Source organism: Chroicocephalus ridibundus, chromosome 4, assembly GCF_963924245.1.
Source record: "Chroicocephalus ridibundus chromosome 4, bChrRid1.1, whole genome shotgun sequence".
Classification (NCBI taxonomy): Eukaryota; Metazoa; Chordata; class Aves; order Charadriiformes; family Laridae; genus Chroicocephalus; species Chroicocephalus ridibundus.
This window is the reverse complement of record NC_086287.1, coordinates 56,389,077-56,416,822: the sequence shown is the minus strand read 5'-3', so window position 1 is coordinate 56,416,822 and position 27,746 is coordinate 56,389,077. Positions and strand designations below refer to the sequence as shown.

At 34.7% G+C, this 27,746-nt stretch overlaps 1 protein-coding gene across 2 annotated transcripts; it reads right to left on the bottom strand.

Moving 5' to 3' along the window:
* Positions 1-451: 451 nt before the first annotated feature.
* On the bottom strand, positions 452-27,414 carry AK7 (adenylate kinase 7). 2 transcript variants are annotated; one of them, XM_063332813.1, is made up of 18 exons: positions 27,295-27,414; positions 26,541-26,726; positions 25,304-25,412; positions 24,209-24,303; positions 23,318-23,428; positions 19,404-19,487; positions 18,735-18,823; positions 18,156-18,246; positions 16,226-16,303; positions 15,328-15,477; positions 13,811-13,939; positions 13,364-13,505; positions 11,811-11,939; positions 10,772-10,834; positions 8,601-8,798; positions 5,000-5,220; positions 2,714-2,872; positions 452-1,507 (listed from the first exon to the last, which is right to left on the bottom strand). In XM_063332813.1, exons 1-18 carry the CDS (start codon positions 27,370-27,372, stop codon positions 1,469-1,471), a joined length of 2,151 nt encoding a protein of 716 aa, XP_063188883.1. In that variant the 5' UTR covers positions 27,373-27,414; the 3' UTR covers positions 452-1,468. The 2 variants fall into 2 exon arrangements, with proteins under 2 accessions (XP_063188883.1, XP_063188884.1); XM_063332814.1 differs by lacking the exon at positions 15,328-15,477.
* Positions 27,415-27,746: the final 332 nt, after the last annotated feature.

Sequence of the window (27,746 nt, the reverse complement as noted above, 5' to 3'; positions counted from 1 at the left end):
CCTCTGGCCTCCCTTCGGCGGCGGCCCCCGGCGAAGGCACGGCGGGGTTTGCGACCCCCGCTGTGCTCCTCTGGAAAAGGAAGGGTTTCGGTTCAAAGCCACCTCGGTGCCCGTCTTGTGTTCGTGGCCTCCCTGCATCCGGCCCATTTTGGTTTGTATGCCTCGCACAGAGCAGAGAGATCCTTTTCCAGTAATTGTTTTTGAAATCTCTGGATGTAATAAACTAGCATACACTTAAGAAAAAGAAAAAAAATCACACTCTTCACATTTCAACTCAAAACTTTCTTCACAGAAAAGTAAGTGCATAACTGTACACAAAAAAAAAAAAGTATCTGCTTTTTTAGCATCCTATTTTCATTTTTACTCCGAAAAATAGGACTCAAACTTAAACTTTCTCTACAGATTATTTCGTCTTCAACTGCCTCATGATAAACTGTCAGCATACAGGAAATCTAGACCCCAAAAAAGTCTGTTTCTTTAGAGTAGACGATGGTTCTGAACTCTGCTCCTGGCTATAATCACTGACTTAGCTGTGTGACTGTGAAAACACATAGGATTGTTTCTATGTAAAAATGTTAGTATATCTGAATAAGCACATTGGGCATTAATACATCTAAAATTCTAATACTAAAAGTAATAGATAAAATAAGTGTAAACTGTTTCTGAATCACCATTCTTTCAGTTCTTCTTCTTTTTTCCCCCCTTTTCCCAAACAGTCCCTGATTTCTATTTTGACAAAATCGTATATTTGTTTCACACCAAATGTTATCAGTTTTGGTATCAACAGGTATCAACAGTTTCTGTGAAAGGTATATGAAGTTGATAAAAAAGGGAATGACAGCCACATGCTGGAAAATCTAGATTCTTCAAGAATCTATAAGAATCATGTATACAATATTGAATAATGAAGAGAATTAAATAAGAGCTACACCCATTTGTTTGATTCCAAATAAAAACACAGGTTTTAATGACATAACTACGCTGGGAAACTGTTTACCAGTCGGATGACTATGTTGTGTCACTTTTTGTCTCTTGGTAGGTGGAGGGGAAGTAAGAGCTGCTTCTCTTTATTTCCATTTTCAGCAAAACCACTTTTTTTTTTTAAGGAAAGTTTTTCCTCAGGCTAGGTGCCTACATCCGCTATGGACCAGGACAATTTGATTCTATTTATTGCTTAAATAGAATAAGTAACTGAAAAAAATCCAGGAAGAAAATTTTGGAGAGAGAACAGATTCTTATGGTTCACCATTTCAAAGAGACAATATGTGCAGTAAATGGTACTTTTGTGGAAGGAATATTAAAAACCCAATACAACATAGTAATAAAGTATGAGAAACAAAAATGGAGATTATATAATAAGCCTAAACAAACAATAGTTTCAGAAACTAAGTTGTGGGGTTTTTTAAATGCATTAGGAATTTTCTCCCTTTGTACTTCACAGCTTTGATAGTTGCTAGGATTTAATGTTTCATTCGATATCAGGACTGTTCTTGAAAAGATATTCTGCCTATAAACAGAAGAGTTTCAAAGTTAGAATTGGGGACTTGAAAATAAGTGTGAAATACACACAAAATAACAAAAATATAGTGAATAACATTGCTTTAAACAAAATCACAGAAAGTATTAAATGGCTATAAAATGTAATTTCTGGAAGATATGTCAGAGAAACCTCTTCCCCCCCAAATACCACCAAAATACCATCTACCTCATTCTCCCTCTTGGTAGCAATCACCCCATTCCTATCATGGGCAAGAGACAGAAGTGAGCTATTTATGACAGTACTTGCCATTCCATGGCAAATCCTAGGGAGTACCCTACAGCCCGGTTTCTGGGCCCAGAAGAGTAGATAATACAGCTCTTTAAAAGTTACAAAGTTAATAGGGAAGGTCTCATGCTCCTAAAGCTACAGGTAGTTGTCACTGATCAGTAAGCAAAAAGGTTACAACAATTAAGCATTCCATAGTGCTTAAAGTGGCACAGAACACTGATGCTTTCATTTTAAGCTTTTGCTTGGTTAATAAAACATTTCTTTTCATTACAACAGTGATAGCTTGTTAATAACTTTCTTAGTATGTGCAGGAAGAACAGCAGCACAGCAATAACTTTACAGCATCTGAATTCTTGTCTGAATGCAATGCTGACCCTGCTTTCAGCTCAAAGTTGAACTAAATAAGTTCTTGAGGTCCTTTGCAACTGGAATTATTCTACTAATATCTTAGAGGATTTTACTCATTAATTTATCTGTGTATTGTAAAGGGAATTACTTGAAGAGCTTTCATTCATCGTGACAGTAACATGTTCTCTTGTGCCTAGAGGTGTGTAAGCAGGATGGAGAGTGATGTCCCCCTTTCTGCAGGCCAGTGTGTCACACAGCAGACTTGGCAGGGTACGTAAGATGTGCAGAGAACGCACACTGAAGAGAAACAGATTCTGGTAGTGATTCTTGTCCTGTTACCGTTTAGCAAAAGTGGATTATTCCCTTACTTGATACACAGTATGAATTGATGCCATAAAGTGTAGTTGCTGCGGTTTTAGTTTTCGTAATAATTACTGCTCACCAGAATTCCAGATATTATCCACTAGTTAATTGTTATCATGACAGTGGGGAAATAAAAAAGTGAAGTCCTTACGTTAACAGAGATTCTTTTGGTCTATGTGAATATTTTCATTAAGTTTTTCAAACGTATATAAGAAAAAAGTGCAATCAACTTACCAGAAAATCGACTGGATCATCTGGCCTGATCCTACAGCATTCATTTATCCCTTGCATAAGTGTTGGCATGACATTCTTCATTAAATAGTTCCGTAGTGGAATGGACTGGGCTTCCAATAACTCTTGTTCTTGTCTTTTCACTTCCTCCAGATGTTTATTCTATAAATAATGAACAAAATCATAAACAATAAAGTTTATAGCATTTACCAAATAGCACTTGACTAAATAATAATGGTGGCCTAGAGAAAAAAAAATAGTGTTAGAAGCTGTGGACAGAACTTTAAAACTCACAACTTGTCAGGAAAAACTATTAACTGCTTATTAAATTTAGAGCACGTGGCACACTGAGGACAAAGAATTGAACATGATGAAAACTGAACTAATCTCCTTAGTAAAATTACTTTATTTTTTCTCTCTTTATATCCTGAAGTCCTCCAGTGGTTCTGTTTCCATAAGATACACTGTATCACTTCAAAAATTAGTACATTGGAAACACAGACAGTTTCTTGAGGGTTCTTTGAACTGGAGGGGAAGAATAATACTTTTACTCAGAAGAGAGCCCTGACTCTCTAAATAACTGTAAGTTGTGTTGGGTTTTTATTTGTTTGTTTGTTTTGGGTTTGGTTTCTTTGCTTTATTTGTATTTCATTTATGTCAGTTTTTGAGGGGGATGAGAGTTAAATAAACTAAAACTCCAGGGAATTACATCTGTTTACACCAGCTAAATTTATTCTTGAATTCAGGTTAAAACAAATACAATGATTGCACTTAAAAAGTAGGACGGGTGGGGAAATAAAACTGCTGCAAGCTTTTCTTTCTTCCATTTAATAGCACTTAATAGCATGCATACTTGCAGTAGTTTTAGCCAGATTACTCAAAAACATTTTTATTGTCCTCTCTCCTCTCATTTTATTCATGAGACGTATATAGATACATCAAGCAGATGATACCCTGAAGACTGCTTTTCTATACTCAAGGCATAACACAAAAGCAATGTTCAGATAAAATGGATATACCAATATCTGGAAAAAATATTTACCTTATTCACTCAATCCAGGAGTGCTATTGAATAAATCCTGTAAGCGGTCTTTGGTCACTACTCAAAGACAGCAATTAATCTACAGTCTCAAGGACAAAAAAATAGTTGCTTAGGTTTCCTGTGCATCTGCCTATTTAAAAGGATAAACTTAAGCACACATTTTATTTAAGCACTTTAGCTTTGAATAATGCAGATTTTGCGCTCTCTGAAAGTTAGATGGTTTTGGATTGAATATAGCTAAAAATGTGTTAACTACCCTTTACTAATCTCTTAGACAAGTTTACAGGGAGTACAAAATGCTGTTTAAGGTTGAATGAAGCTGTAAATAAGTATAAAGATAATAAAGAAAACTTATTTACAAGGCAACACCTAAGCAATGTAAATGCTTCTTTAAAACTGAATAATTTTAGGGTATTATTTCCCCATAGAAGTGAATGGGCATTCAAATGTAAGAAAAGGATTTCTCTGTGCAATGATCAGTTTGTTTTTAAATACCTCTAGAAGAAAATAGAAGAATTGCCTTCTGGTGAAACAACCTGACTTTGGGTGTGAAGGAGAATGTTCTTATAGTATGCATTTCAGGTTATTTACCTAAAATGTCCTTAGGCATGGCAAAATAAAAAAGGAAAAGCATCATGTGCAAATCCTGTGAGGTTAAGTAGCCTCAAACCCAAGTACTTATTAAAGTATTAGGAAACACAAATCATCCTTCAGACTGCATCAGGTATTCCTCACTAAACTGAGGACTTGGCTCTCAAAGGTGTTTCTCCTGCAGGCTCAGAAACCTTTCTGCAATACAGACTAGAATATTGATCAGTGTTGAGTTAAAAATCTTGTTTGAAAGGCACAATTAAGACTCGGTCAGCTGCTTAGAAGGAAAGTGAGCAAAATGCAAAAGTCCTAGAAGACTGGTTATGGGAAAACACCATTGATTGTAGAAGATGTTTATAAATGGTGAAATAAAAGTGTCCAGCACCGCAAGAACAAGACGAGTATCATAAAAGTATTTTAAAGACATGCTGATACCAACATGCAAAAAAGTGCTATGTCTGTAATCAAAAATAGACTATATTCTTTAGGCTGGGCATCAAAATGCACTGTGAAGGTAATCTAACCCAGATCTAAAGTATGAGATAAGGAACTAGAGAATTTATGCCACACTTTCCAAGTGTATTTATGTACCAGTTTGCTGGAAGGCATCTAAAACATACATAATAATGGTTTCCCAGAAATACGTATTAACCTACCCACTCTTCCCAATTTGCCATCCTTTCAGCCCTTTCCTCAGCTTCTTTACGCTCTTGTTCAGCTTTTTCTTGAGCTTCTTTGACAAGGCATTCCTCAGCTGCTTTGCGTTCCAAAATCTCCTTTTCTTCATCTGTCAAACCATAATTCCGAGGTTCCCCAATTTCTTTGATGATCTCTTTTACAATAAATCTGTTCTCAGGATCTTCGAATTTGGCTACATCTTTTAAACAATAGAAGAGAGCACTTTTAAAAGCTTTTGTCAATTATTAATAGACTTCAGTAAATAACTGTAAGACCTGAGAATACATGGTGTTCACGCTGTTTGAATTTTCAAATATAAGATGTTATTTTCAGTTGCTTATAAATGACAATTTTTTTCTACGCAGAATGAAGTTTTCTACATCTTATTTTATTTACTAATTTCAGCTAAAGTAGTTTGTCTTTTTAAGATGATGTAAGGGAGAAATGTATCCAAATAATTTTGACAACTATTCTGTTTATCAGTTGCAGTTTGCCTAAGTTTTGAAACTTGAAAATTAGGTCGTTCACTATCAGAGATAGTCACAAATCTTATGTCAACTTATCCAGATGCATAAAACCATCAGCTTTTGACCCTGTCTCCCCCACAGGTTACACAATAGGTTCTTGGGATTTGGCAATAGACTCCAAAGTTTTCACTCATACAGATTTACAAATACACAGACCTATCTCTAGTTGAGCTCTTACTGTGTTATATCTACAAAACAAATCTGTAGCTTCATGTAGGAGCACAGAAACTGAGCAAGACCTTCTCTTTCATTTCATTCCTTCTCCCTTTTAATCGCTGAAGCCTATTTGTGTATTAAACTTGCAAAAAAGAAAAAAAAAAGAAGGAAAAGAAAAAACAGAAAAATGAGTAGCGTCTCCAGGGCTTCCTGGGCTTTGTATGCATTCAGCATGGGGAGGCATCTGGCAGAAAGGGTATAGAAATGTGCATAGAAAAGTGGAAATGTGGGCTTTTCAGTTATCCAGAGAATATAGAGATAAAAGGCTTGTTCAGTGGTAAGAGACTGGAGATGTGAAGGCGCAGAAATGGGTAAGGAGAGCAAGCAAAGGGGAAAAACCACAACAAATAGATTACAGAATTTAGATGAGAATCCAGTAGTCCCTACTCCACAGTCCTCTGCTTTATGAAGTTATTTTGAAAGCCATTAGCAAAGCATGCTTCCCATTTCTTCCTAATCACTAATTCAGACGGAAGATAGCTGTCCAATGCTAACACCATTACTGCAAGAGTTTAAGTGTTTGCGATTTGGACCTGAAGTCCAAAGTCTGCTAATGAATTGAGGAGAAAGCTAACATAATTCTACATGATAAAACTTATTTTACAGCTTCTTCTTTCAAAAAAATCAGGAATTACATTCCTGAAGTATTCCAAATTAAAAGAATAATACACTTGCTATGTCAAGCAGTCCCTTGTTTCTGCAATTTTAGCTGCACCTGGATAGAAAAAATACAGTGCAAACCACTTTTCTGGTCATTTAAAATATTGCTAAGAACTCTCTCAGCATTGAATTTGAGGTCTCAAAGTTTGCATTTTTTTCTTAGATGGCTAAGCAAGAATACAATGCAAATATTACAGCAATCATAATTAACTGCATTTATCCTCAAAAATAAATACAATTTAGATAAAAGGTGAGGTTAGCACTGACACTAATTGAGAGTAACAATCACCAGAAAAGGAGTTAATAAATGAAGATCTTCAAAGCAAATTGCTATTATAACTTTAACGTGCCTTTTTGTAGATGATCTAACATGCCTGTGTCACCATCCCAAATTTGCAGATGAGAAAAACAAGACACAAGATAACTGACTTGCAGACTTCATGCAGTGAGTCACTGCAGCAAAGTAGGGTTTCCAGAGTCTTGAAGCCCACTCCTTTGCACTAATCATATTTCAGACTCATAAAAACTAATAATCATAAAAGCAATTCATAAAGCCATATGTTATTAATTTCTAAAATTAAGGTGGAAGAAAGATTTGATTAATTTGAATCAATATTTCACAAATCAAGCATGATTTTTTAACCATTCCCCTGTTTAAATCTGATACTACTTAATTAATGGATCTGATAAAGCATCATCTGGGATGGAAGGGTATTTGCAGAGCTGAAGGTTTCTCACTGAAGTTATCTTTGTAATCTGTCCTTACCATTTTACAACAGAAAACTATATGCTTGCATACTTCAGTGGGTAACAATCCGTGATGTGAACATAGATAAAGAGGCAGTTCCCGAGATAAACAGAACCTAAAGACAATGCTCCTTTGAAGATGAGAATCAACACTATAAACTGAATGTGAAAATCATCTGGAAGTCACTGAATGTCACAGTTGTGATACCTGAATAATTAAAATTAGTGAGTGAGTTTCCTTATTTGGAATGGACTAGAGTTTAAGGGTAATCTTTGGACATAATTCTTAGCAGAAAACACTGCAATATTCTATCCTAGAGTATACATTTTATAGTCCCCACAAAAATGAATCGTGGTCTTGGACAGTGCTACTAATTGCATAACCAGAAGTGTCTGAGGTAAGAATATGACCAATTGATGGCATCAGACCTTAATATTTACCATTTCTTACAGTTACTTTCTGTAGCCAAATTACCTCAATTCTAAAATGATTCTACTAACACACAATTTTTTCCCACTACTACACTTCCTAACAACACACGTATGGTATTATTCTCAAGATAATCTGCATGACTGACATTAAATGTTTAGGAAATCAATTATGACTAAGACTGTTCAACAATTAACATCTCATAACTCATCTCAAATGGACATTCCGAATATCAGCAGTTTGATTTTACTTGCAGGGTTTTCCCTTGTTCTTTCTTTTCTCGCTGCCCCGTCTCACCCTGTCCCCCCAAAAAAAACCCCAAAAAAACAAAACCAAAACATTTTTCTTAAGAATGCTGTCACCCTGATCTCACTGGTTTTGAATAATCAAATATTATAGTAATCTTAAGATTTCCTAGTAACCATAATTTTCTAGATAGTGTGTAAGGGAGACAAATTTTCTCATATACAGGTATAGTACAAAACAGAATCAGTCCTAGCCTTCCACCTTTAATAATTTTCTTCCATGCTTCATCATTTACAGATTACCCGCTTCATCATTTACAGGTTACCCATATATTGTCATGGCATCTGAGGATAAACCTAAAGAAAAAATATGAGCAGCTATAATACTGAAAGTCCATGAAAATATACTGTTACACCGATCTGGAAGGATACCAGTACAGAGCTCTGTAAGCTAAGTCAGAATTTTTTTTTTACCATTTAGCCTACAAAAATGAACAATTAAAAACCCTATTTGTAAAAAAAGATTAACTGTACGAGAACAATTCAGAAACCTTAGAAGTATACAGATGTTTTTGCAGGTTTGTATTTAAGAGGTTGTTGTACATGTATTCCGCAACATTAATTCTATATTCTAATATACAGAATAAATATTTTATATATATATCATATTACTATATGATCTTCACAAGTGTTAAATTTCTAACAGCAAAACCTTTATATTCTTAATATACCTACTGATTTTATTATTTCATACCAATAAACTGAGGATGTATTTCAAGTTCATCAAAATAGTTGAGAACAGTCTCATCTTCTGTGTTTAACTCTCTGAAGAGATTCAGAGATTGTAGGAACCGGTCCTGGGTATAATAAGTTCCAGCAACAACACTCTCCGGCAGATTTATTATTCTGTTTATAAGGAATTTATCAGATGCAGTCAAAGAAATAACAAATTCTGTGAAGAAGAACACATTATTAGTGCTTATGTGTTATTGTTTTTCTTCTTTCTTACCTATTTTCTGTTAATAATAAATTTTAAACCACAATTGAACATAAACAGATGGGAACTGTATATATATCTTTATAGAGAATTTAATTGTCAAATACTTATACTCGACTTCTCCAGTTAGAGCAATCCAATAGTATTGAGAGTGTGTAAAGAAACTAAATATACCAATTTCACCAAATTCTTTCTTAGCGCTATCAACAAGATTATTCTTGCAATAAACAGCACAAAATCTTAAAAACAGCGATGCAGCATAGTCCAAATTTTCTGAGAAAGCTATCATACAACCAATGCATGTAATAAGTATAGAAGAAAAAAAATTCTTATGAACTATGCAGCCAAAGCAGCAAGTAACATTGGAAAATTTAACAACTCGCTTGTCAAGTCATCTAAAGTCATCACCCATCACAAATAAAGGTGTATCTGCTGAATTAAAGTAAATTTAAAAAAAATAAATTGAGTAGTACATTAAAGATATTATGCCACCATATGCCATAAAAATTTAGCGTCAATGTTATTTGTAGTACTATTGGTAGATAAAACCACAAGGAATCTTTCAAGTATCCATAAAAAAACCCCTGTCTTCTTTCTTCGCTTCTGAAGTGACATATTCGTAGTTTCATTAGGTTTAGTCTTGCAGTATTTTAGTAACTCAACAATCAATTTGTATTTATTAAATATGGCATCATATGATTTATCACAATATATTCTCATATTTCTGTTAATCTCCTTACTCAACACTAGTGAAACCTGTTAATTTAACAAAGCCAGGAAGTAATTTTTCTGATACCAGAGAGAAATTTGCAGAATCAAGCACAGCGCCCTCTCCCCGCCACCACACACCCCACCCCACCCCCCAAAAAAAAACTAAAAGAAAAACCAAAAAACAAATAATCTAAAAGAAAAAAAACCCAACCTTCAAAAAAATCCAACGACAAACCCAAGAAAGCTTCCCCAAACCAACAGAAATCCTTTCTGGACTGTTCTGTTTTCTAAAGCAAGTTTCCTCCAAGGTTGAGAAAGTATCTTCTTAAAACAGATCCCACGGCTGAAGCCCTTGTTATGGGAAAGAAAGTGGCACTTCTCCAGCCCATCATAATAATTCATTCACATTTCCTCTTTTGAAATGGTGGCTAAAAGTGGGTTTGTTTATGAATAACAAAAATTATTTACTCCAGAAATCAGCAATTCGTAAGTGATTAAAAATTGTTAGAAGCCTGCCTTTTAAATCAAACCTTTATCCCCTTCATGGACGTGCAAAGACTACGGAATTTTTCAGAAAGTTCTGAATTTTCTTCACTTTCACTGAAGCCAGTAAATTATCATTTACTGAAACACTAAGCATTTGAGATATTCAATCTTTATACTATCTAACCGTACACATCCTGTAATGCAAAATATGCCAACTTTATTGTTTGAATGTAATGAAAACTTCCAAAGAAATCAAGAATAGCAAAAACACCAGGATGAAGCTATCTCTGCATAGATGAAAACCAATCTATTTTAATTCCCAACTTCACTGATGCATTAAAATGAATTTGGTAACATCTTTCAAGATACCATACTAAAGATAAACATATACTTTTTTAGTACGCGAAGTTCAGAAGCTCATTTTTGTTCCATTAATAGCTGCTGTAATCACAACAAAGGCAGCTGCTACTGTTGTTATCAGCCAATAGTTGATGATGTTTTCACAAAAAGAAAAAGAAAAGAAGAATAAAATGCCCACAAACCAACCCAAACCCTTCCTTTTGATTAATTGTTCACTTCCGAATAAGAGGATAGCAGCATTACACAAATTAGGTATTTATTTTATGTTAAATTAAATATGAACAGATGGAGTGATATTTTAGTCTTCTTGTTGGTGGCAGCAATATTTCAAAACTCTTCTGTTTATTTAAAAAGAAATCTATCAAACGTACCAGGTGTGATTAATGTATCACATTTAGGTATTTTGCTTTTAATTTCTTCATCTTCACTTTCCACTAAAACAAAAGTAAAAAATGATTGACGTTTTCATTTGAAGCAACAATATCATTATATTTGCGAAAAATGTGCCCAGTACAAACACAGGTTTGTCTATATTCAAATTATACTATCTATTGGAAATTAATCTAACCTAGACACCAGTTTAGATAATTGAGTAAGTAATTCATGCTGCCAGCTGTCACAAAATTCTGCCTTGGGACAGTAGTAGTTGTTTGCCTGCATAGAAGAGGTACGCACATGCATACACGATTTTAAAACTGCTGTCCTGACCCTGCCCTCTGCTCCTGCCAAGTACATTATTCTGCCAAAAACAGAGACAGGGCTCAGAACAGTGAGTAGAAATGTTTTACAGTGGTATGGTTAAAATGCTTTCTGCTACTAAATGACTGCTGTTCTGAAAAATCAGTAAAACTGCCTGAAGAGCATCAGCTGAATATGATAATTTACAGACCAGCATATTAATCTGAACAAAGCTCATGATGTAATTTGCATATGGAGATAGTTCTTGGTCTTAGTGCACAGACAGTGCTTGCTCACAATTTGAAACGTATGTCACAGAGCTCCTCTGAAGTCGTATCTATTGTAGCTGATGTAACGTACCCACTCTAATCTGGTTCACAAAACATGTATTGGTGCAGTGGCTGGATCCCCTCATTAAGCAGCCCTTAAATATGAAGAAATTCTGCCTCAGAGCTTGCTTGAGTAGAACAGACCAACACAGAACAAGAAAGCATCCTCTGTATTTGTGCATTTACTTAGTACAAAGACAGTCTGAAAACCATCTTGTGCTTAAATTAAATAAGGTATATTACAATCCCTCTTAACATTTTAAGCATCATGTGAGAACAACTTTGTTCTGTGTCTTGCACTGCAGTCATTACAGTGCTGATGCACTTCCACTACCATGGCACTGAGAACAATAATGATAATGACAGTATCAGCAGCAATAAAACCCAAAGCAGCAGTACTTACAATTAAAAAGATCTTTTGCCTGGTCATAGATCTCTGGGAATCCATCTAAAACATATCCCTGATTCCTACAAGGCATAGATTTAAGCTTATCCTTCACACATTTAATAATATACTGATCATCTAGACGACCTAAAACACAAAGAAGGTTAATGGGTATCTATTTTATGGAAAAGAGATATCTAAAATTATTTTACTAATATTTTAATTGACTTATCAGAAAAACTTCTATTTAGATCCTAAAAAAATAGTGTATTTTGAGTTATATGTATATTACATGTTGTCAGCAATCAATGGATTATATGTGTAACTATAAAATTGCATTTGTGCTTACAAGAATATGAATATTAGAACTCTTAAGATACTAAACATGAAGTTAGGATTTTTTAGAATAATGCAATCAGGTATTAATAGAAGCAGCAAAGAAATATTTATAGAAAAAAAACATGACAAAACAATAATTTTTTATTTATAATTAACAGTAAGGCTTGAAGATAGTCTTGCAAAACAAACATGAGATTGGTTTTACAAGTGTCATTTTCGGATGAATAGATTGAGATACGAAGAGGTTTATTAAGTTGGCCTACATTGTCAAGCAAATATGTGGGACTAAAAAGCTAGATTTGACCTGATTTTTTGTCCTTTTGCAACTATTGACTCCAGTTTCCTACATTATTTCGCTTTGGCATTTAAAAGTCTTAAATATTTATAAACCATTGTAAACATAAAAGTATGTTACTATTTTAAAAGACATTATTATTTTAAACAACAAAGCAGGGCATGCAGAAGAGATGCTGCCATAGATCTCCTTACTGAAGCTTTTGGGTGCATTACAAGTTCATTGCTTTACAAATACACAAGATCCAAATCAGGTAAACCTTTAATAATAAAATGCATTTTTAAGGAGGATCATTTTATTCCACATTGAAAATGATAAGCACTAAGTCAAAACTACATGACTCTATTCATATATAGATGATAATTACTACTTTTCATTAATGGCAATTTTTATTGACCTTTTTTGATCTGCAGACTTTAAAATTCTTTACAGGCTTCACTAAATACTATTTATGTTTTAGAGATAGCGAAAATGAGGTATAAGGTAATTAGAAAACCCCCCACAACCTCATATGACAAAGCACTAATTCTTTTTCTGACTAGAATATTTTTCTTCTTTGCAATTTTGCTAAAGATGTGTTTCACTAACTTTTTACTTTATATTTTAGAATTTGTTCCCTGTGCTGAGGAGAAAACATGATGTTTTTAAAAACATCTGGCCAAGAATCTAATGCTTCTGAGTATACCATTGTTACTTACACATCAACTTACAGGATAAAAAGTGTTATATGAAGTGTATAAAAAAAGATCAGTTTTAATATACAAGGTATACAATGTATAACATAAAACACTGTACTTGATTTTTAAATAAGGCACATATAAATGTGCCTTTTAATATAATGCAAAGGTTCTAAAGCACAAATTTATCTCCTGATCTTCTATTTGCATAGGGTCGTACTACTTACATAAAACCCACCTTAGTACTTTGTATTTCCTACCTGAATTCTTCTCCATGCTTTCTTTTATTTCAGATAATAACTCTTGTGCTGCTTCTACATTTTTACTCTCGTCCTCTTCATCATATTCTGCCTCTTCTCCCACACTGTCAGAGTCCAGTTCTTTAGACGCCACAACTTTCTCCTGAAGACAAGATCAGAAATATGAATAGGCTCAGAAATTCCATAGCCAAATTTCTTTTGTACTCAGATGTAATAAAAGGGAAAAAAGCAAACCAACAATTTCTTTCACATATACTCCTAGACAGAGAGATACTGAGCAACCTTCAGCCTCTAAAAAGAGTTCAGTGCATCCCCCAGAGGTGATCAGTATGTCAAAAGATATTTCCATTCTAAAATAATGGAATTATAACTAATTTTTAAACGATGCCAAACATTTTAAAATCCCAGAAATCAAAATAATAGCAATATTAGGAAACAGCGACACACCAGATTTGCTATTGTTTCAGAAATCACATCATTTATCTTAATGTGATGCAGCGTGTAGTGTTTGCAGAGCTCTTCAGCAATGGTAGATTTGCCAACCCCAGGAGGACCATGAATGCAAACTTTGAGAGGCTGGAAAAAAAAGAAAGATATAACATCATTCAAACATGACGTATGCTGTTACTTAAAAGGAACAATCTTTTTACTATAACTAATAGGAAATAACAATTATAATTAAAACTGAAATTTTATTTTAGTTTTATTCATTCATTTATTTCTCACTGAATATCTCCTATATCATCCACAGGCTTTGAGTAAGTAACACAGTTACTGAAATTAAATGTACAATTGTTATTTTGACCTCAAAAATTTCAGATCCATCACAATCTTAAGATATTAGTGATTTCTCATTTCAGCCTACCTAGCCTGTGGACAAATAAGTGTAATTCAGATTCAAACATACACTTATTAAATATATTATGCAACAAACTCCAAATTACACAGCATTAACTGCCTATTTAGTAAATCTGACAGTGCAAAGTGCAAATTTTATTAATAGAATGTTGATAGGGACAGAGGTCTAGCTAGCCTTCCCTCTCCTTTCCACTTGGTATGTCTATATTTTGTACTGAATTTTTTGAACTCCATGCACGTGTACGCAGATGCAGTAGTTAACCCAAACACAGATCTGATAAACCTTTCAGAGGTACCCAGGGACTTTTAATGAACAACCTCGAACGATAGTAGTTGTGTTTTGTTTTACACCTCTTGAACTCATGTTCAAAGTTTGAACAAGATTTAGACATGCTGAACAGCTTTATCATACCAATCAATACTTGAATGTATGCAAGCATTTTTCTGCACCTTTCAATAACTTTCCCTATACATTTGAATACAGAAGTTCTAAATATTAAGCTAACATAAGATACAGCAAAGTTGCTCACGACATTACACAATAGAGCAGGGTAAAACGAAAGCTACGTTGTGGTTGAATATCCTATCTCACTAAATATCTAGTTAAAGATGTCCCTGCTTACTGCAGGGGGGTTGCACTAGGTGACCTTTAAAGGTCCCTTCCAACCCAAACACATTCTAGGGTTCTGTATAATGAAGGACACAAAATACTTGCCTAACTACTGACTATTATGAAAAAACTTACATAAAAGATATATGTGTTGTGTTCTTGAAGCAAAATATACCAGGAATGCCATATATTGTATACAGAAACTAGTTTCAGAACAGCAGCTTCTCCATCAGGGAGCTTATTTGCATTTACAGGTTTTCGATCTTAAGCATAAAAGAAGTAGAACTTAATGATTATTGTTTAAATTATTTTTTCCTCTTTTTTAAACTTCTTCAATTTAATTTTCAGTTTTTATGTTCACTTATTTTGCATCTATCTCAGTCTTCCATGTGTTTTTACTTAAAGAAATTAAAGCTTGTGTTTATATAACCATTTCTATTGGGGGAAAATTAAAAAAGAAAGAAGCCCTTAAGAACAGTGTTCACCAAACCATTACCAGTAATCCTCTACTTTGCTTGTATTCCTTGACAATTCGTTCAACGTTCTCCACCAGTCCTGCCTCAGCAACCCACTTAATGTTGAAAGTCTCTTTCAGAAACAGAGATTCCATTCGCAGGTTCACAAGCAACATATCCAAATGCATTTGCTGAGGGAGCAAAGCTACATTTACTTACAGAATTAAACTATGCATGTTAGAAGAACACTGAGCTTAAACTAGGGACTCAAATGGAGGCGTGAGAATAGAGAGAATTAAAGCATAGGGAAAAGAAGGTTTACACACAAAGCAAAACAGACATTTTAAGCTTTCAAAAAATATAAACATTTTTATATATAATATAAATACATTTGTATTTGAATATTCTCATGAACGATTAGAATATGAACCATTAACCAATTATTCTGTACAATACAAAGGTTTCATATAATTGCAGGGAATAACCTCTTCTATAAATTTACGAAGTACCATCTTAAAATTACCAGGGTTGTGATTTGTTTATTTCTCCTATGAGCAGTTTATCCCAGATAAATAGATTAATACAACATAGCTTATGTATGCTGTGTTCATCAGCTTTAGTAGCACTTTATTAACTTTTTTGTTATTTTTATAATCTTGTGTAGGTTTTGTTAGAGTTCTGCAGTATGCTCAGTGCAGCAGTGATATCAGTGCTTCACTGCTTTTCTAAATCAGGCTGTAACTCCTCAAAATAGGCTGTTCTATGGTGGTTAAATTTTAATTTGTTTATTTTCTAATTTAAATTCACTGTCTGTATTTTTAGGCATGTTTTAGGTTTAAAATTTTCTGGTGAAATAAAAAAAGAAATTATATATTTCATGATATCATACTCTTGAGTTTACATCCTTTCCTTAAGTAATAAAAGGAAAATAGTACTAACTGTTAACTCTTTGCTCAGGAATGCATTTTCTTTTGGAATCTTCTCAATTTTTCCTGGTCCAACATTTTTACTGATGCACTATCAAGAAAACAAACAAACAAACAAACAAACAGCACTTATCAAATCGGATTCTTAGAAAAAATTGAACAAGACATCTGTGGATGAAATACGTGCTTGAAATGTTATGTTATACTATACCTAAAAAATCAATATACTGATTTGAAATAAACAAAGCACAGTATATTAACTTTAATGTTAGTATTGGACACCTTTGTTTTTGTTTTGCTATATGATTCCTCTTTAGTACTTGCAATTAAAACAAAACAAGAAAAACCCAAACAAAACGCCAACAACAAACAACCAACCCAAAACCACTGAGAAGTGTTCCAAATCTATGTTCTTAAATCTACGTACAACTTCCTACTGCTTAAGATCTATTTGGAGACCTATTTTATTCCCAAGCACTTTCACTGCAGGTTCTTGAAGTATTTAATTCTGTAAACAATCAGGAAGGGTTTTCAGATTAATGTCACTAATAACTCTCCATATAACATTTTAATTTCATCATTAGACAGAAATTGTTAGTTACTCCTACAGCCCTTAGATTAAAAACCCCACTAGATTCCATAAAATCATAAAAAATTGTATAGTGTGTCAGGTCAAATCTACATATATTCCAGTTCAGTTCATTCTACAATCTTTTTCTAGAGTTACTTTAGTTTTATACAGATCCTCTAACAAGTTATCTGCAAAAAGATCCTGAAGCATCCAAACTCTTACCCGTGCCCACTAACGCAAAGCATCTCTGCCATGGCCTTGTCTTCTCTAGGTGATCCTTTCGTACCATAATCATCAGTTTGCCTTATAGATTTTCTGTCAGGCTTTTTGTTCTTTAAGTGTTTGAAAAAAGGATATTCATTTTGAGTCTTTCCTGATAGTTGATCTTCAAGTGTTTTTTCACTTATCCTGGCAGATTTCGTGATCTTTTATGTTGTGTTTTCTTTATGGACAAAACCATAACTTTTTGAAGTTTTCTTCAACCTATAGTTTTACGATGCTAATTTTCATTTTCTCTTTCAAAAACTTTTCTTAATAAGTAGCATGCAATGGCCTTATATGGCTATTAATGTAAGTTTCAATAGCCTGTACCCTTCTTCTCTAAGGACTTAATATTTTTAATGTCTTTTGTGTTCATTTTTATATGATGTTCTTTCCTATGGTTGACCATAGCTGCAAAAGCTATTTTGACCTTTGCTTTGTCCATAGGAAAGTTGACTAATTGCATTATGGTCACTTACACTGAATGGATCTTCAATTACTAACTTTTCAGTGAGACTCTGTATATTTACCTGAAACAAAACAAAAGTTGCTTCTTCCTGCGATCTGCCTAACACACTGTTCCATGAAACATTTTTTGACACAACCAAAAATATTGCGCTGTTACATTTGATCCTTAGGTAACATTTGCTCAATATACATGAGCAAGTCTCCTATTACATTGTATTAGCTGACTCTCACTATCAGTGTATCAAGAGTGTATCTCACAACAGTATCATCAAGACTATTTCTAGACTTAATTTCTAAATAATTGGAAAACAAAGATATCGTCTTACAAAATGAAGCGAAAAACATCTTAAAGACTGAGGATTTAATTACAGTACTGTGAATCCCATAACAATTCACCAGAACTTTCTTAGGTAAAATTTCTACTTAATGATAAAACCGCAAAAGCTGGTTCTGCAAAATCAGGTCCAAGTTATTTATTTCGTTCAAAGGAAAGAATTCTTAGAAGATTTAAGTAATTTTCCCTGTCATTTACTACACAAGATAATTCAGGAAGACCTAGGAACTTGTACTTCAGTAAAATGTATAGCTTTTAAAACCTTAAAGATAACTGAAAAAAAAAAAAAAAAGGAATAAAATCTCTTACCTTTATTAATTCTTGAAGAGTGTGCATAGATGCATCTACTGCAAGTATATAACGAGACCTTGGCCTGTGGTCTGCTATATTTTGTACGACTCTGAAACATAGCAAGTACAGTCAGCGCTGGTAGTTAGAGAAGCATACTGGGCTTTCATTGTTAAATGTATTTCAGAAACAGTACAAAGGGTTTGTAAAAATCTTGCAGAACATTTTAGAGCATGACGTTTTCATATATATTTTCCTTAATACAGAAGCACAGCTAGATATTTTATTTGGAAAGAGTACAAAGGATAAAAAGCAGCATCTGTAGAAGATATTAACAGCCTGCTGTGGAGTCCAGGATCCGTTTCCAGTTCTATGCCAGGTAACCGGTATCACACTCTAGATCAAGCATTGCTAGTAATTTTTTAAAAGCATAGCACCAGTGCAACAGTCAGATAAGGTTTGACTCAGTAAGAAGGGCCAAAGAGTGTTCTTAAACCCACCCACCTCCAATTTAAAAGCCTTAGTACTCTCCAGTAGATTTGGATTTGTTATCTAGCTTGGTATCAATTATTATCCAGGGGATTGGTTTTTTGTACTTACGCTGCTAAATCAACAACATGAATAGTTGGAATAAAATTGTTTCCATCTCCAAAAACAGGTAGTGCAGGTGTCTCACTAAGCCAACCTATCTGAAAATACAAATGCAGAAAAGGTGAGGAGAAGAAGATTACTTTTAACTAGAACTAAAAAAGGAGTATTTGTTTACTAGGCAAATCTATATGTTCAGGATTTAAAGTTCAGTTTCTTGAATTATTAATGTAACTGCAGTAAAGGAAACAACTCTTGAGAAATACTGTCTGGCAGCCTACAAAAATGAAGAAACTTTTTTTTTAAAAAAAATATTCTTTGATTTTGATAAATGTTATTTTGTATCCCAAATAAAAGTAATGTTTGGCAAAAAAGAGAGTATAATGTTGAGAAGAAAGATGTTTTTCCTGATTCCACTGATAGGACAGATGTATCAGTTCTCACTGTAAAGTACGTATGGAGATACTATTCAAAAACTATGGAAAAAACTAAAAAAACATATAGAGACAAAAAAGTGGAAAACAATTCTACTTTACCTAAAACATTTCAAAGGGATCAAATAATCAGTTTGTTCACAAAAGGGGTGCGCTTATGATACCAAAGCTACTAAAAATGCTTTCAATTCTAGTGTGGTTTGCCCCTAGAAATTAAACGAACGTCCAAAAATAGCTGGATGTCTACCTTAAAAAAGTAGTGCAAGAGTCCTTCCCCAGCTCCATATTGATGTCCTGAAGCAACAACATAAGTTGAAAATTTATGTTTGTTCTATGAAGTAAAATCGACAAGAAAATTTTAATAAAAATATGGTACTGCAAATGGGATACTGACTTACCCTGAAACTTGAATACTGGTGTTGTAAATACACAAAGCATGTAAATAATATCACTTAAAATTTGTAGCTAGATCAATTGTTGCACATCCTGTAGTTTCATAAGTCATATTGCTAGTATTTCCTTCAAAAAAAACATTGCTCAATCAGAATTGACCTGTCTACATTCGAACTGAAATTCTAAAAAAATTTGTAAGAGTTAAAAAATTGGAAGTAACTTATGTAAATCAATGAAGTGAACAGGATAACTCATGTTTCAACTTTCTATTTCCAAGAAAAATAACTGTGAAATTCATTGAAGCCATTTTTTAATTGCATTATATATGTATTTGGCTGCCTAAAGAAGTGGGAAATGCTGGATCAATGGTTATACAATTGTTTTACTTTCATTTTGATATGCAATTTAAATAAATAAATAAATAAATATATCCGTGACCATCTAAACATTTTCCTAACCACGCATCATGAACAACCCACATATTTCTTGCTGACCATTATTGCATAATGTTATAAATTTGCATGTCTTGGCCACCAGCTTATGTGAAAAGTTACTGCTTGGATCAGTGTTGAGGATGGTTATACAGAAAAAAAAAAAAAAGATTTTAAAATCATCTTAAGGAGAAAAACTTTCAAGAAAATCTTTTAAATTAGGACCAGTCACTTTGAAATTTTTAAGGTAAAATAAAACTGTTAAATAATTCTCATGATGTGAAGATCCTAGACATTATATATCTACATAACACTATATAAAAGAACCTGCATTTACTAGCAGAGGGAATAAAAGCCAAGATTTGGGATCTACTTTTTTTTTTTTTTTGTGGAAAAAATGCATCTTTTGTTATCATCTTCATAATATTTCAGTTAAAACTAAGAACACTGTTAGCCAATCTTTGAGTATATAAGCAAAGCATCATATAAAGGGATGACAAGTTATAAAATCCGTGTATTGTATCTGTGTATGTGATGTTATCTATCTGCTTACAAGGGAGAACTTTGCAATAAAAACTGTGTCAGCTCAGTTGAATGAAACAGCTTGTTAGTAATCATGAGAAACATTAAAATTAGAAGACATTACAAACAGCATAAGAGCTCCCACACTTAGTTTCCTAGGGTAGAACCCAGGCAGAAACTGTTTGTACCTTAAGAGCAGCAACTCCCAGGATTGCTCTGGACAGACTGCAAACATGCCCTGGGAGAAAAACATCCTGTAATTTCCATCTCCTAGCAGGAAAAACCTGCCTCTTGTGAAAGCACAGGAGGTGCTATTTCTCGTCTCCCTTACAAAGAATATAATATGTAGAATTTTCTTCCGTCTACCTTGCAGTAGCCACTTGTGGAGACAAACCATGGTTTGTCACCGAGTGCTATACTTCACTGAAATACAAACCTCTGAAACAGGTTCAAGTGCTCTAAAAATATCTATTTAGTGTCACGAGTCATACATATGAAAGACACTACTTGAGATTACTTGGATATACTTCCTTTAAAAAATAATACAATTATTAAAATAGTAAAAATAATACAATTATTAGGCAACCTCAAGTTACACACAGCATGTTTAGTCATGGGTAAAGACTTTCAAGCTCCTGTGTAATATTCATTAAAGCCACTAGATGTCACATTCTAGCTATTATAATCAGTTCTAGGCTTTCGTTGTTTACATTTGTTTGTTTGATTGTAATAAAAAGCTTGAAGTGGGAAACAGGTCTAAATTAATGGATTCAGGAGTTGCGATGCCACTGAGAATAGAACCAGCAGATGAAGAGCTCCTCTGTCTGTGGTAAGCAGATGTTTCTCCAAGGATTCCGAATTTGGCAGGACCTCAGAGTCTCCAACTTCTCTCTGACAAAAGCTACACAGCCCAAATGCACTGCCACAAAGGTAAAGGTAAAAAATTGCTTGTGGTAAAAAGCAAAGACTTCTAGCTCACAACTCTTGCTGAATTTTAAGCAAAATATAAGTGGGAGATACATGAACTCCAAGGAGTGAAATCTTGCTTTAAGCAACAACAGCCATTAAATTGCACTCTGAACAGATATGAAAGCTAAGAAACCCTTTTTTTCTTGGGTGCAAGATCTTTACATGACTGACACGGCTGCTGAATCTCAGTATTTCCTGTTGAGCTCTTTGCAGGTGAGTGGCAACACTGTCATTTCTTTCACAGATGGCACATTCCCCAGATGCCACTGAATTTAGAAATGAGTAAGAACTGCAATCCAGAAGTCTCCAGCCATTACAGGAAGCTGATGTTGATCTGCTGGGGAGAACAGATGCTTTGGAGCCTTCCTATTCCAAAGTGCTGACAGAAGCTAAACTGGGACAATAATACCCATTGAAGCTGCCCCTGGAGGTCTGGAGGAAAAGGCATCTGTTTGAAATGCTGACAAGAGGTATATATTGAAAATATTCAAGTTGCTTTACTGTGTACTGCTACATATTGTTCCACTGTCTTCTTAACAGACATTCAGCCTGGCAAACATTTAGAAGCTAATTATGTGAGTATCTTTGTTATGTAGTGACTCACTGCTTTGGACTAGTCAGAAAAATTGAGTCAATGGTTCATCTGGGTGTTACTGGTGGCAGAAGTTATTGTGAGGTTTGGTGGACACTGTTTACAATGCTTATGTTTCTAACATCACAGGTATGAAAGTTATTCCATAGTCTGATAGAATAACTCCATGTTAGCATAATGAAAGTAAGAACAATTTATCATTGATTTTTCAAGCTGTAAACCAAATTTACCGGCATTCTGTACTATTAAACCCATGTTAGAATAGAATATAATTTCTAGTGCTATTTTCTCAGCAGGGCATAAGATGACAAGTGTATACTCTAATCAGAGTAAGGGCTTTTTTCCCCTCTATAATTAGCCAGATAAATTTCTGCAATGGACACTAAATTATATTTATTATGTGAGACTGCTAACACACAAAGAGAATGACCAAATGCCACCTTCATCATATAATGTATTTCATTGTCTTCCAGTTCTCTTTCCTAACTCTGCAGTACTCCATCTCCAATGACATCAGCATCAATTTTCCTGAGTTGTGAAGCACAATCTGAGACACTGTTGGTATTTATTTCATAATAGCTCTTAAATACAAAGAGAGGCATTGTCTGTTCTCTAGTAAGATTAATAATCTAATCAAGTTGAAACAAAGCCAAAGGAAGTGATTTTAAAACACATATAAAGTGATAACCTTTATCTAGTCATTCTGAGTCATCTCTATGGCCATGATTTTAAAGTAATTATAGGGTGGAATAAAAGTCAACAACCACTCTGCTCCAAGAGCACAAACTATCCAGGAACATGCTAGGTGTAGCCAGAATATCTTCTAAGTATTTAAATGAGACATAATATTTACATAGCTTGCAAATATCTAAGATGCTGCTTTTCTTTAAAACTCCACTTTTCTCTACATTCTTTCATACTCAAGTCTTTCCCCACATAGGCCTCAGCTTTAATGTTCTCTGATACAAACAATGAAACAATGTATTTTTTTTAAATGGAATAAGGATGATTTACTTACTACCTCAAAAAAAAGACAGAATTTGGGATTTGTATTATGCAGACACCCATGTTTCAAAAAACGTTATAGTCTTCTCTATATTTGGTATTTTACTAATAATTGATGTTATCCATATTTATCAGGAGAATAACATACTCTCAAAATTTATTCAAATTGTTGGTAATTTCCATTACTAAGATAATGCTCTAAGTGAGAAGACCAAGCAACCTATTTTTATAAAAAAGTTCTTTACATACAGTTTTCCCAAGTTTGAGAATGAGTTTTTCAGCATTTATGTGATCTATAAAGTCAGGATGAGCTTTTCTTCTGCGATAATCTTCATCAGTAAAAGGGATCTCAGGATCTTCCTACGAAGGAAAAAAATGTGACTGTGATACATGTAAAACAGAACAATTTTGAAAGGCCTAGATGGTTAAAATAAGTCCTTACAAATATTTTCAAAACCTGTTTTAATTTTGTTTTAACTTGAAATTCTTAAAACTTCTGATTCTGGTACTTCAGGTTCAACATTTTGAAAATCTTAGTAGTTCAATTTTCACAGCAAAAGATTTTTAACTACTTTTCATATGTAAAACACCATAAACTTTTATTATATATAGAATTACACAAGCTTGAGAAACTCTGACAACTGCTACAGATAACAGTAATGTGCACAATTTCTGTAAGACTAAATTTGAGAATTGCAATAGCATACTACAAAGAGTCTCACATGGTTACTGACAATACTTACGATATAAAGATATTTTTATTTATCTCTCTGTACACTGATTTAAAGATGTATTTCATTAACTATGTAGTAAATATGGAATTTTTTACGACTGAAAGACAGCGCGTATTGTGGTTAGCATAGGTCTTACCTCTTGTCCAAGCAGTCCCTAATGTCTGCCAGTATCATTGTAACCCAGTGCTTAAACTTCTCTGTCCAGTGAAATAAATTTAACAATTTTGGCAGTAAGTAGTGGTCCAAGGTGAAAGGATCATGAGCAAAAACACACTTGCTGACACTAACTTTATTAGTTGTCGTTGAGGTGCATACTGAAATATTTTCTTTAATCGCATTTAATGAATATTTTCCATTAAAAGGAAATATTCAGTTAAAGAAAAATTTATGTTTTCACATTACTTACAGGGTCAGGGGGTTTGCTTTTTGCCCAGCTCATTATTGTTGAAATGAGGATAAACATCTTTGGTGTTGCAAAATGTGCTATTTCCATATGTAGGGCTGTTAAATGAAAGCAAAGGATTTAATTTATTGTAAACTGTATGGCACAAACTGTATTTTTGCATTTATAAAGGTCCCGTATAGACATTTATACCATAACATTCTATGTGATGTGTATTTTTAAGCAAATAGTCTTTATTTGGGTTGGTATAAAATAAAGATAATAAATCAGGAAAGAAAACAAATAGACAAATAGTGATAATAATCAAATTATTGGGAATCAACATAACCTCCATAGAGCTACGTATCAGGAGGGGGAGGGGAGGGAAGAAACAATCTATACTAGGAGATGATTCATTGATTCATCTTTATTGACTGCTGAGATACTGAAAGAAAATAGAAGTGTAGGGGTTTTTCTATGATTGAAACAGAAAATCTACAGAACTCAAGTAAAGCTTCCTTATTTTAATTTAGAGCAAAATAATTAAGTGTGGGTTATGTTTTTTTGAGTCCTCTAAAACTGATGATGGTATCCAACTATTTATACTATAAACAGGAAAGCATAATTTAGTTTAACTGTCACATAAAGAACAATATTGCACTGTCACCATAAAAAGATTCCAGATGTTCATTAGAATTTGGATATAACAATCAGGAGAAAGTTTCAGGAAAACTGTTAGCAGTATTTTTATATTGGACTTTTAAGTCAGAATATACTTAAAATAATTGTATAAAATATTGAAACATTATCTGAATATCACAGGAGCAAATTTTCTACCCACGTCCCGATGCAAATAGATAAGACGATGGTTGATAGTTATTTAGGGAAGTAACTGCCTACACAGATATGTCATTTAAAGTGTTGGACCATTCCATGACAGCTTCTCTAGCTTACAAATGCTAGAGCGCGTTCCATGGTTCCTCATTAATTAACTGAAAATTAATAAAAATTAAATATTACGGTAAACTATAAATCCCAGATAATTTCATTATACACTTATGTTAAATTTTGATGGCTGTACAGCAACAAATTTTCTGTTCAGTTAATAGCTATACTAACCAGAAGCAGCCCACGTTGCTTCCTCAATTTGATTTGCATCCTCAGTGATATTATATAAAACAATCTTACACTCAAGCAAGTGACTTAGGAGCTCTTCTTGAGAAGAGACCTGAAGGAAAAAAAAAAGTTAGAATCTGTCATTTAACAAAAAAATAAAAACCCCAAATTCCTTTTCCTTGAAAGTTTAACTTACTAATAGAATGTAGTGGTCAAACACTGGGTTGTTAGAATAATTCTGTTGGAATAAGACCGATATCAAACTTTATCTGCCAGATACAAATAAGGTGACAAAATTTAAATTAAATGCTGAAACTTCTAATTTACAGTATGCATTAATATAGTTCAAAAAGGTGCACAATTTTTAGTGTTATTTTAGGATTTATATTTTCAATGCAATTGTGAGTATCAAAGGTATCAGTGACTTTTACAGGTATTTTAAACAAGGATCAGCTGGTAGAATGGTCAAGACATTAAAAAAATGTCTATTTCCTTGGAAAATACCATCCTGACATTTTTGTTAAATGCAGATTGTCTGCATCACTTGAGCAAGTCCAACAAACACTTTGGGTAAGAGCAGTGATTAAGATTAAGTACTGCCAGCTGTAATTTTCTGATTTCTGAACAGCTCAGCTGATAGACGTTTAAATCAAAATTTTCAAATGTTTGAAGAGGTTCTGGATAACCAATTTTAGACAGTTAGAGGTGATTTTAGTTTCAGAAAACTAAATCAAGCAATAAAAAAATCACATTCTTAAAAGCAAGCTTCCTTTAGTTAACTAAATTCCGGACATGTCTTTATACAAAGGTGTATGTTTTCAGAACAATTAACTGTTAGTCAAAGCTGTGATTTCAGTGAATAGTTAAGAAAGGGGACACCAAATTTGATTCCAGCACCACTACCTTTAAAATGGTGATAGAAGACACAGAGGAGACAAGAGAGATACTTGAGGTGTGTGTTTTGAGGGAAAAAGAAAGCAGACCTGCAGATCGTTGTTGTCTTGTCCACAACTACTTTTTTTAAAAATATATTTTGAGTCTGAGTTCCTTCCTTTTACTATTTGCTGTATCCTCCCTAGCAGGGAGGAGACAACAGTGTGCAGGAAGCAGAAGGAATAAAATATATGCACACAGCTTCCAGCAGCAACAAAAGACCATTTTATTAATGCATGTCATTTTATATGACTTGCGCTATTTCTAACGTTGTCTAATGGCAACCTGAAATAAGAGTCTTACTTACTGCATACGTTTCCTCTGCAAAATGTGGTTTAGCACTGTCTGGCTTGGAAAGGGTACCCACTACTTGGTAGACTCCCTCCTTTGGCTTACTAGAAACTTCCGCAACTGAATTATTTTCATCTTCCTCCTCCTCTTCTTCTGCTGATACGCTTTCAAGTGATGCCCCAACAACACATCTGGATAAATACTGCAATACGCAAGACACACACTTGTATGCAAATGTATATTGCATCCTACACAGCTTCTCATGGTCTTGGGAAGACACCAGCAGTGCTGAGTAGCCCTAATCCTGTTGGAGGTGGCGTAGCTCAGAACGCAGCTTTCCATGAACAGGAAAACATTAGGGATGCCTCAACCTCAGCTGCAAAGTTTTGTCTTGACTTGTATCTTACGTATCAAAGTGGAAGGTGTTGGCGAGTCCCTAGGTGCCTCTTCTCTGCAACCTGGCTCCCCTCATGCAGGTGGTCCCTCAGAGGGCTGTTCTCTCCCTCCATCAGGATCGGCTGTTACCTCAAGTCTCCCGACCTGTTTTACCCACACCTCCACTCCTAACTCTCATTTTCTTTCTCCTTACCATCTTAACCCCTTCCTGCCCCCAGCCCCCCTCCTCGGCTGGGTGACCCCAGCTCCCTGCCCGGCTTCCCACCCGGCCGAACCCCCCGGGGGCCGCGGGCCAGGCGGGCGGCGGGGGGGAGAGGGGCGGCGGCGCCTCAGGCAGCGACCGCTGAGGGAGAAGCCGCGGCCCGCGCTGTCACCTCGCCGATGCTGCGGCCGCAGTAGGAGTCGAGGTGGTTGAGAAAGACCCGGCAGCTCGGCGCAGGCCCCGCCGCCATGGCCGCGGACAGGGACGCGGCCCGTTGCTAGGCGACGGCGCGATGGGCGGCGGCCGGTGGGCGGGGCTTGGCGGGGCGGGGCCGCCCCTCCCATGAAGGGTCTCGGGCAGCCCCTCCATGAGGACCATCGTCAAGACCAGCAGGCGTTTAGTGTGTACGTACACCCTCCTTTTAATACCTAATTCAATCTATCCTGCCCAATTCTATACCTAATTAAACCTGTATCTATGATCTAGCAATCAATTTAGCTAATTTATCCCAGGACAAACAGGGACAGCGGCAGCCAACAAATTAGGGGCTTTATTCCTGACTTCTAGGCGCCAAACAGGACAAAATGTATGTAGCACTACTGAGACAAAAATAGCTTTAATTAG